The 12091-nt window shown below is 30.5% G+C and overlaps 1 protein-coding gene across 1 annotated transcript in view; it reads left to right on the plus strand.

Moving 5' to 3' along the window:
* Window positions 1-12091, plus strand: part of LOC147064004 (neurotrimin-like) — a 202315-nt gene that overhangs the window by 122664 nt on the left and 67560 nt on the right. The window contains exon 3 of the mRNA XM_085958843.1: window positions 2165-2409. Within this exon, the coding sequence (XP_085814969.1) occupies window positions 2165-2409 (245 nt within the window). The remainder of the gene's footprint in view (window positions 1-2164; window positions 2410-12091) is intronic.

Here is a 12091-nt window from a genome sequence, read left to right on the forward strand (position 1 = left end):
TTCATAATACTCGTAATAACGAATTATGGAAAGAAGTTTTCATGAAAATTGATGAATACAAAGTATTGCTCCGAATCTTTTAGCATTTTGTGCTAAGCCAGAGCTACATCCCACCACTTTCATTCAGTTAAAAGGCATTTTCATTTTCTCTTGTTATTTTATTATATATAATGTTATGATTTCTCCGCCACCAGAAATATTCTATTATGAACCCCAGGTAGCGATGTTTATTATTATTTTGTACCCTAATATTATGTTGTACTTACCGTATTTTAAATTTACCGGTTGTATCAATATGTGATCCTGATACTTAAGGGCACATACACCCCTCCGCATATATGTTCATAATAGCTATCCCCATTAACAGTGGTCAGCAACCTTTTACCGATTCGGAAAATGGATTTAGATGTAACGGTCATTTATTCTCTTCAGGTTAAGTTATATTTCACATACTGGAGGACTCTTGTGAAGGCTTTTGAAGTCGCGTTTGAAAGGGGACTAATAAAAATGTACCTAAGCCCCATGCTATACGATGTACTAAAGGAACGTACATTTGTTAAATCTTTAAAACGTAACAATTCACAGGTTATTTGTAATATGTACTGTTATTATACAGTACAATTCCATGAAATAAATGCTTTGAATACTAGTCAAATTAATTAATGAAAATGCGGTAACTAAGCCAAATGGTTGAAAATTCAATCACTATTACATTCAAATTTTCTATTCAATTAGAATGGCTGTTTCAATATTGTATACACTCCATCGACAACATTGTCAAATGACTAAGCGTATGTAGAAGGATGCCTGGCATCATGACTGGCAACCAACAGGTGTGAGAAACTTCCTTCTAATCACGGATACACTGGATGAACATCCTGGTTTTAAATTATAGTGGATTTAAGTTGTGTACTATTCCATTTGAATGGACATGGAATAGTACTCAACAAAACTTAAATGCGATAGTAAAAAACTTAAATCCATTAGAATTTAAATTCAAATTCCATCAAGTACCCTCAGTCGAATATCGTAGCTTTAGATAGCTTCTGCTCAAATATATCGTGAGACTGAACCGAATCTGATTTGGACATTCAAGATGTGGTTGTATGAAAAAATTAGCCACTTTATTGTGTGGAGATATTCAGATCACTAAGAGTCTAATAATGTGCATGCCCTCTCCTGAGGAGTTTCAGCTATATATACCAAGCCGCAGCATAAACTGTTGCGTAGATTAATGCCTTGCTGGTTCCACTTTGACTTTTTATGTGACCAGTTCTGGGATTTTTTTTTCTTTTTTATAATTTTTTTTATCATACAATTTATTTGTAGACATATATATAAATATAATACAAACGTAAATTCCATACAAACTATTGTTCTTTTACATAACCACTCAAATATATCTACTGATATTAGAGTTCGGTACCCACGTATTCTATATAGAATTTAAATGACATTTTTTTGCTGTATTTTGTATCAATATTTAAAACTAAGTTTTTAAATATTCCATTTATTCGGAATTACTATTAATAGTTTGCTTTTAATTAACTATTGATTTTGAATATTTGAGTAACGTATGTGCATATCTTCGTAAATAGTTACATTTATTTTAAAACTCCCAACCAAAAACTAACGCAGGTAACTTAAAGATAAGAATATACCATCGCTGTTCTGGCAGAAGACATTAATTCGAAAAAATGAAATAATGAGTTAGTACCAAAATGTTCATTATTTCACACTTTACCGTCTGGAAACCTTCTTAATAAATAAACAGTCTTTATTTTAAAGTCATCCTTTTTACGATTACTTAATAAACTCACATGATAGACCATTTCAAACATTTTAACAACTTCAAAGTCAAATTACTCAAAACTAGTATTCTCCAGTTAGTGTGTTCTACCAGAACAGAGACGATATTATTCATTCATTTTTATTTCTTGAATAGTTTAAAACACAACATAGAAAATGTGGAGTTTTAATTCCATTTTAAATACTTACTTATCAAGTTATTATATCTGAAAAATAATAAAGCGCCTCGCATTTACTTTCAAACATGACGTAAAAGAAGGTCACCGCCCCGAGCACAATACAGACGTACGCACATTATAAAATTTAATTCCTGTTCCGAAATATTGTTAAGTCTATTTTTTTATTTAATTTTCAGTGTTGTCAGCCCAGCGGACGAGTGGAAAACAGGGTGAAGAGGGTACCCCGACGCAGGCAAAGGCCCCTTCTGGCGCGGCTGAAAACACTCTTCAAAGACTGGGGGTTGGGGGGTCCGTGGTGGGTACGGGGACGCAGACTCGCGTCGGACCTTACTTCGACTCCTCTGCCTCCAAGAATGTCACTGCCTTGCTGGGAAAGACAGCGTACCTCAACTGCAGAGTGAAGAATTTGGAAAATAGGACGGTGAGTTTATTACCCAGTGATATATTATTATATAGCAAAAAGGCAACTTTGTTAAATGTTGTTTTTACTTTTAAAAAAACTCTAAAATCCAACAAAATAAAACAATATACAAAATAAATTTATTTGGATTAGATATACATATTTAAAAACTGAGTAACCGAAATATTATGAGCTTTATGTCTTATGTATAGGCTCAAAATGAGTTAATAAACCATCATTATTATATTATTAGGACTGATGATTTTTCTTCGTTAATATTATATGTGAAAATTTTGATTCACAAAAATATTATGTAGAGCCAAAAGACAAAAGTAGAAATATTCTCTAGGACATTTATCTTCACGTTTTTTTTTTTACTAATTTCGGTCTAATCAAAAACTAAAAGTGACTTTGCACAGAAAGTTGCATTTTGGGCGTAACGCAGAAAGATCACAAAATAAATCAATAGATCAAGATCCACACAATATGTAAATGTATTTATTTTACATATAGTGAACTTTACGTCGAACTGGTCCACAATATTTACATATTATAAAAAACAAATAAATAGATGTAGTATTATAAAAACAGTATAACGAGTAAATACAAAAATTATAAAGTAGATACCAACACAGAAGCACACTGAATGACCTAAATAGACCCTATTTGAAGAATTTATAGAACAACACCCACCTATTTATACTAATCCTCACGTAATCCGAAATAATTTGGTTGAACAAAGTTATTGCTCTTCCAAACAACTGACACTCCCGATTTCAAAAATAGTTTTCAAGGATACACAGATCAATACTACCAAGAATGGCAGAGTTCTCATTTACACCGTGTATAAGTCGAAAAAAATACATGGCCAAATATAGATATTTTCTAGTGTTTAAGCGATAGTATGTAAGCATATCTAATAGAAAACTAGTTGGCCATATTACGCATTCCGATAGAGGTCACCAAGCCGATGAAACGGCACTGGATCGGAATGTCATTCGGCAAATAGATAATCGCTGAACAAATACACTCATACTTACATACATACAACATTAGTGAGTCGATAATGATGAAATTTCTACTTTATATTTAAAATATATTTAACCAACTAAATTTGTTGGGCCAATAATATAATTAGTTTTCTCAGAAATTGATATTTCTGTAATGATATTTAAGGACTTCTAAAAAAGTTAGTAAATAATAACATGTTATAATATTATGTAGGTACCCAACGTTTATTTTCTCAGCACATTATACACAAAAAGGTTTTGATGAACGTAATCCTTTCGAGATAGCGTGTGCCAAAAACATTTCGTATGGAACAATAATTATTCTGACATTTATCACGTACGTTTTTTGTTGGTAGCTATACCATATGGTTAGTTCACAGGCTTAATTTTTTGTATTATTTTCACCTATTACCACTGTTAAAAGCATTATTACATCACCACAAAAAGCTCAGAATGTGCTTTTTGTACTACAGAAATAAATCTCTGCGCCCTTTAAAAATATAACCCTAATACGTTAGGACTAAGTATAACAAAATTTATTATTTATCAAATATTTTTCTTATTTTCACTTGATTTTTGAACGCTGAAAGGGTTATGTTTATTCAGATAACCTCAAAAATGAACTTAGATAAGAACCAAAAATAGAAAAGTATATTTTTTTTCAATTATCTCATGTTATTCAATCAAAACGAAAACAGAAAATATACTTGTAATATCATAATATCGTTTTATTTTATGTTTTATGGATAACTTAAAAATGTTAGATCCAAAGAAAATCATAATATAGGCTTCCACAGGGTACGTTCCAATTAAATTCAACCAAAATATCATAAATCACGATTTTTAAGTTAAATTTTATTTAACTTATTGGGTTATCTTTAATAAAATTATAATTTAGGTCGCTGTTCACCTTTTAATATTGTCTAAATTATTTTGTTTTTCGAAATATTTTAATTTTTATTATAGTTACTTACTTGATACTTCATAAAAATTTTGATTTATTATTATTACAGTCTCAAAACATGCAACGAAATACAATAACATTGGAAATAATAATTAATGAATGAAAGACACTTTCTTGTGTGACCTAATTTAAAAAGTAAAACAAAATGAAAATGCGTGTAAATGAAAACACTTCAAAGAGATTTACTTTTTTTTTTGTTTTTGTTTCAAAAAGATTTATAAGTCAAAGGAAATTTAACGTGTAGGTACATAAATGTTATTTTAAATGATTTCAAAGTAAAATTCATTATAACATTTTAAGCTAGCATCTCAACATTTCCATGGGATTATTATAAACAGTTCATAATATAATACATACTGATGATAAATAAAAATGAGTAGGTATACCTAAGTAGTATTTTTTATTGCATCATAATATGTTATCAAATTATAATATTATTGTTTATTTACTTAACTTCCATAAGTCTGATTCTAATTAATTATCTTCTTATCTCTTAGTCCACGTTCACTTCGGTGGATCATAATTAATATTATAGACACTACGTGGAATCTCCAAGAATCCTTGTCGCTTGCACGTCTTAAAACATGCCAATATCAAATATATCGATCGTTTTTACTCTATGGATAATATTTAGGAGTTTTCCAAGGTGCCAGGATTGTATTGGGTAGAAGACAATAAATAGTCCGAGAATGTGGTCCAAAAGGGAAGAGATGCTCAAGTCGGTCCAACCAGCTGTTGACCTGGTCATCACAAATGCCAACTATTATGCTTTTAAAAAAATTGCAGCGTCTTATTATATGTAAATTAACTATCTATAATCATTTATTTTTTGTTATTTCTTCCTCTACTTCTTATTAAATTATGTCTCAGTAAACTCAGACAAAGCACACTCGTGTGCGTGGCGATCTCGGTCTTGAAAATCTGCTCCCAGGCGTAAACAACTGCTGATGCCTCACATCAATACGTAGGGCTTCGTGATCACTCGATTAAGACCGAGTGTGATGCGAGGCAGGTCGGCTTGGAAGGAACTAGTAGTCAGAATGATACTCATTTGAAGATTAATATATAGTACTTATTTGAGTCAGGTCTACTATCATATATTCAACATAGATGTTAGAAGTGACATGAGCATGCAAGGTTAACTATCTTATCTCATCATAACTTTGAAAGTCATAAACAAGCATCTGTATTCGAAACTCAGTATACAGATGGTCTGATTCTTCGTAAGATGATTACTATAAATCAGTACAATCAGCATGCTAGCATTGAATAGACGCCATTTAATTTTGACTGAGTTTCAGATATTTCACAATTAGTTCAATGCTGCTCCAGGCATTCCCTTGCTTTATAACGAGCGCATTTTGCAAATCGCGATCATTCGTGATATGTTACATTATTAATGTCATTGGTGTAGGGTATCTAAAACTATTGACATTTTTAATATTCTGGTTGTCACTGATTTAATTATAAACTGGGTACAGCTAAATGCCATAAACCATGATTTTGGTTTTCTTCGGTTCACACCAACGAGAAACAAATCGTTATACATATGGTTGATTATATATTAAATTTCTTCGATATAATAATTGTTAGATAGTAGGTACAGCATCATTGACATACTCCAACAACGTTTAATTTTTCGAAAATGAATGATTTGAAACCACAAAACATGAAACTAGAAATTAGCGTTACATTTATCACTCCATAATGGGTGTAATTTAATTTTAATATTAAAATAGAGTTATGATTAATAAAATACACATAACGCCATTGTATATTTGATAATAAAAACCTCTAACCTTCTTTGATAAATTTATATGCTTTTAACTTTGAGGATAATACCAGGAAGAAGGTCTCTTGATAAACGACAGGGATGAAACCGTCAGACTTGTTGAAAGATATTTTCATTACATTTTTCCAAGAAAATAACTAAAAGAACAGTTTATGGAAAAGTAAAAGGATGTAAGAAAAGCCGACCTATATAGATAATATATTACAATTCTCCTGACTGAATTCAAACTACGAGTCGTTTTAAATATGAAATAGAATTTTTGTAATAATAAAAATTATACAAAAACCTTATGCTTGCTTTATAATATAGGTACTATGATAAAATGTTTAAGTATGTGTGTTATATGAAAAAAATCTGTTGGAAAAACAAAATATCATACAGTGTATGAATCTACCTCGTTTCTTGGAATTTCATATCTTTGACATACCTATAACCTAGCAGTACCGATCATGCTAAAAATTGAAAGGTTAGTGAAAGTCATGTCACCATAAAATGCTAGTTATATTTCTTTATTACTTCCTACTTCAAAATTCATAATAATACTTTATTTTCTTCGATAATACTTTACTATGATGCGACGGGAACCTTAAAAATACTAGGATTTTTTTAAAAACAGGTCACATGAAACAATTTTTTACTCTTTTTCCTAAAAAGTTTAAATTCGTACCTTTTCTGCAAATCTTCACGATCTCTTGCAGAACCCCTGACATGGTTTACGGAACGCGGTTAGAAATCACTGGATTCACAAATTACCATACCTAATTTAAACTTAATTGTAGGTTATTTTTCTGTAACTGGACAAGATAAACCATTAATTTTATTGAATGTCATATAATAATTTACTAAAATCAGATTTTTCTCAATGTGTACGTCAAAATGAACAGAGGTGATAAAATTGTAATTTTATTTAATTATTACCTACGTAACGTCTTGGTAATAGTTTATTAAATTAACTGCAAGTCATTTCGTAAAACAGATTAATTTTAATCAATCATATCATCATCCCACTTCAGCCCTGATATTTACTTGCCAGTTCTACACTGAAATAAAAATGCTTTGCTAAACTATTATTTATTTCAATACCTCAATTAACAAGATGTAAGTAAGTAATTCATGCATAATAACAAAACACTACTTTTATTTTTTATTTACAAAATTTAAAAATTTAATACGCCAAAGCAGATAATATTTTTTATTGTTATCAATATTAACTATTTATACTAAAATCTTTCTGAAATTCTTATTAAATATTATTGCATAAAGATTCTCCATTACTGTGTGCCTTAAATTGTTAATGGATGTTTTATGTCAACTCCATTTCAATATAATTTTTCGATAAAATGGCAAATTAATAATATAATATTTGTATAAAGTCGATGAAATATTAAAATTATATTGAAAATGTATTTTAATACAAACATGGCTATGTAGGTCGCCGAGTTTCGAATTACGTATTCAAATACAATGCTGTGGAATATTCGTGAATTTTTCAATAAATTCATTTGAATTAATTATGCACTGGATAATTAAAAAAATATCAATATGTTAATTATTATGATTTCATTTGCAGCTTCTACTCTAATTGGTAGAACAATATTTGTTACACAAGAAATTTCTGATGAATTTTAAAATAATAAAATCAGCATCCACTATGGATCAGAGTCAAGTACGATCATTTCTTGGTAGATAAAACGCGCCCTTAAATCCTACGGCTGAATCAAGTTTACCTTTTTTCTTTTTTATCTATTGTGTCTTTTGACCCAAAAATTAGTTAACGAATAAGTTGTCTACCAATCGTCGTAAGAATACCACCTAGCATCTATGCCAGCACGGAAATTGGTAATATACACCCTATCCTCTTTTTGCACGGTTTCGAAATAACACGGTTTTAAAAGAGTACTGATTATTTTTTATGTACGCTAATTTTTTTGCTTTCACATGGTTTAAAAAAAACTAAAAAGAATAAAAATACCTATGTATGTGCATATTTATCAAAAAAAAATGCATTACAATAGACCGCACGCCACTGGTGCATACATATGTTGTCACATGATGCCATCCAGACATAGATACGTACATACATGATGTCACTAGTCAGTCACTTCGAGTTCGGTACGAGAGATGCGCCGCGTGATTTGGCGTCAGCATCATTAAATATTTCCAGCGATGACAGTGATTTTTGCGGCAGCGGGCACGTTTATTGTCAAGTAGCCACACTGAATGAATATATTTCTCTATGCTAAATTTAATTTAAATCGAAAACTATGTATTTTTATGTATAAATAATTTACATGTATAAAAATAATAAATACACTCGATTTATTTTTGAGTTTTATTTTTGTATGGGCACCTTATCTTTTTTTACACGGTTTTGTTTTGGACGGTAGTCTTTAGTACGTATCCCCCGTGCAAAAAGAGGATCGGGTGTAATAATACATCGAAATGCAGTACTTACAAAATATACTACTGTTGTTTTATTAGGGGTATCTATAAATTTAATACAATTCACTGATAATTAACTACAAGTTCAAACATTTTTTTAATTTGAAAATTTATCTGATCTTTTATGCTTTGATTTCCGTATTGACTATTTATTTTGAAATATGTCAGTAAATTAATTGATTGTATTAGTTTATTTAATGATGTTAACTTTGATTCTTGGTGGATAAACATTGTATAGGTACACATAATTTTAAAATAATCAGGCCCAATTTTGTCCGCGTCAATTATAAATAATATACAATATTGAAGTGGACGAATGCAGTTCAGACTATTAATAAATCACCTGGAATTATTAATTTTTTTTTTAATTGTATTTAAATTTTATTTTTAAAGTATATTTTTTGTAATCTGTATCTAAATTCCCCTAGTAGCACAACTAAATTTTGAAAGAATAACTTTTAATACCCACCTAAACCTAACCTTACCGACTTTTTATCATATATCTCCCTCGTCTCTTGTTAGTATCTAATGCCCACCCAAAGCAGTTTCTGAATTTTTATATGGCACATAATCTTTTCGCCGTCATAACGTGATTACAGCATCAAAGTATACCTTTACCTATAGAATGTTATTTTTACAGCCTCAAAGAGTCTTCTAAGGACTCTCATCTCTCATAATGCAACTTTTTCTCATTATTCTATCAACACTGAGGCCCCAAATTTTCACACACGGTTATATGCTTGAGTTGCGCGCGCCGCTCAACGCTCTGTAAACTTACCACCAAATTGGCGAGTTTAAATACATTTTCCTTGTAAAACTCTATGAATGTTTTTAAATCGCGACCCTCGTAGTATAATGAGTAATGCACTAGCTTGTCATACGAGGGTTTAGGATTCTATTTCCGGCGATGCCACAATGCATAATATGCATAATATCCTACTATTATAATATGTGATTTTTTCAAGCCTGGGTATTTCTGTGATAATTCTACCACTACACAACTGTAATTGAGATTAAAAATAATATTATATTATAAGCAGATTTTATTATGAAAAATGTGGTTCTGATAAAGCATTCGCGATGTCAATAAATGATTGAGAAGTCTCACTGTAAAAGGAAGACTAGTATATTATGTCTATGGATTATGTTTATATTTAGACGTAGAACTACGTATTTGTGTTCGGCAAGGTGTATCGTCAATCGCTCGGTAATCATTCAAAAAAAGTATTACGATCATGTCAGAATTGCTTTTATATTAATTCAACGAAATAAATACAGCGAAACAACATAATTATTTTATCACTCCATATAGATATATAAAAAAGTCGCCTGGGGCAGGGAAAATAGACCGCGACAACTGCGTTCCGGTGGCCATTTTATTCGTGTAGCTCCACAAAATCTTAAACAATCCGGACGCTTACATGATTTTTAAAAATTATTAATTTATTCAGTAAAAAAAAACAAGTTCAAAAAATATTTCTTTTGCCAATTTTGTATAGAACCGCTTTCGCTGATAAACTTACTACGTTTATCACTAGCTAGTGAATTACCATTTTTTTTAGATATTTTTTTAAAAAGGCTTTCTCTTCATAGCAGTTCATGTCCTATCGCTATCTTTGTCTTTAATATATCATGTATATAATTTACATTTCTGCTTATATCGTATGCCGTAAATACTTCACCCTGATAAATGATTACTTACGTAAAATTGTAATGCCGTGCGATAGCTGCAAAAAGGACATGAGAAACGTCGTCGCTTCTTTCAAACGTAAAATTAACGAGTCACAACTCGCGCCGGTCCCAATTAAAAATCACTTAATTACCTAAAACTAGAACCGAACGGAATAAATTACGTCATAAATGAAAACATTTCCAGTACAGGGGTAGACGTGAAAAAAAGCTTATTATGAATAGCTTTACGAACGACTGAGCGATGAAAGTAAAATATTTATGTGTCGTTAAAAGCCAATGGGGAATAGTTTCTAACGTGTAAATTTGTATACGTATTACATAAATTTAATATCTTTTCACGTATTTTCTAGCATATATTATCAGATAAAGTCATATTATTAATATTATATTCTCTGCAACACTTATTAAACTAAAACCATTAGAATATGCTAGTATTCTCACAAGACCTTCTGCAGCAGAATATAAGAATTTGCTGACTATAATAGTACAAAACAAATTTAAAAATAAACGAATATGAAACTCATATTTAACTGGCTACTAAATGAAAGTCAAAGATTCAAACACGTGATAGAAAACAAATATTTAAGAGAATATGTCTCTATAGCTGGATGTATATCTGATGAAATTGTTCACAAAAGAAGTGATTTCGGCCGTCTGAATATTGTCTTCAAAAGTGACATCCCATTGTGCCTGAAATAAAAATTATTCAACGAGTGTTTACTTCCGTAAATATATATACGTATGACACACTCGCTAAAAGATAAATCCAGGATCTTACACTTTCTGATATGAATATTCTGAATATGGTAGCATACCTATAGTTTTTTTTATAATACCACTACCACTTTTTCTAATATCTTAATTTGATAAAATCTACAACATTAAGTTGGCAGTCATGCTAATAATTAGGTTATCTTCCTTTACAAAATAAAAAAACCCGAACTCACGTGTTCTTTATTCACACCATAAATATTAATATTAGGCACGATTTAAAGTTGTCAGTAAGTTGTTGAAGAATTTGTATTTTTTATTATTTTTATTTACTGTTTCTCATACCACACCAGCGCATCTTATCTATACACAAGGCTGCTATCGGCGGCTACCGACGGCTATTGAAGGTAGTTTATCATATTTATATATTGAGGTGGTTAATTTTACAATAAGTTAACCGTCTGAACTGTCAAAAAGTGCTATGTTTGGAAACCACCTCTCTTGGCTGTGTTAGCTTTTAGAGCGAGATAAACGGTTTTGACAATTTAATTTAGACTGATTACTTATTGGAACAATTATAATACATCAATACATAAATAAACATAAATACCTTCGATAGCCGCCAATAGCAGCCTTATATATAGAATAGATGCGCAAAAATACACTCGTGGTACGCCGATAAAACACTGGTGTATACGGTCAGCGTAAAATGCTGCTTCATTTTAAATTCCATAAAAACCATAAATACAGGTATCTACCTATATTAAAGTCTAATTTACGTAAGTAAAATATTCCATTATTTTAAAGACCCTTATTAAGCTTTTTAGCATCTTAAGACTGCATGTATATACACCTAAGATAAGTAAAATGCGTACAACCTTCCCATCAGTTGTCAACAAGTTTAATTTTCACAAAAAATGGTCCTGAAGATACTGTGTAAGCTCAATGTTTTACGACCAGTTATCATTCATATATTATTACGTATACTTATGTCCCTTGATGTATACATGCATAATGCTTTCAAATTCTGGTGATAAATTTTAAAGCAGCTTGCCTGTATGACCTATTTCTATTCTTATTTTTCAAGGCATG

The sequence above is a fragment of the Rhyacophila brunnea genome, unplaced genomic scaffold (assembly GCF_057557595.1).
Source record: "Rhyacophila brunnea isolate RB1 unplaced genomic scaffold, BYU_Rbru_1.0 scaffold_8, whole genome shotgun sequence".
Taxonomy (NCBI): domain Eukaryota; kingdom Metazoa; phylum Arthropoda; class Insecta; order Trichoptera; family Rhyacophilidae; genus Rhyacophila; species Rhyacophila brunnea.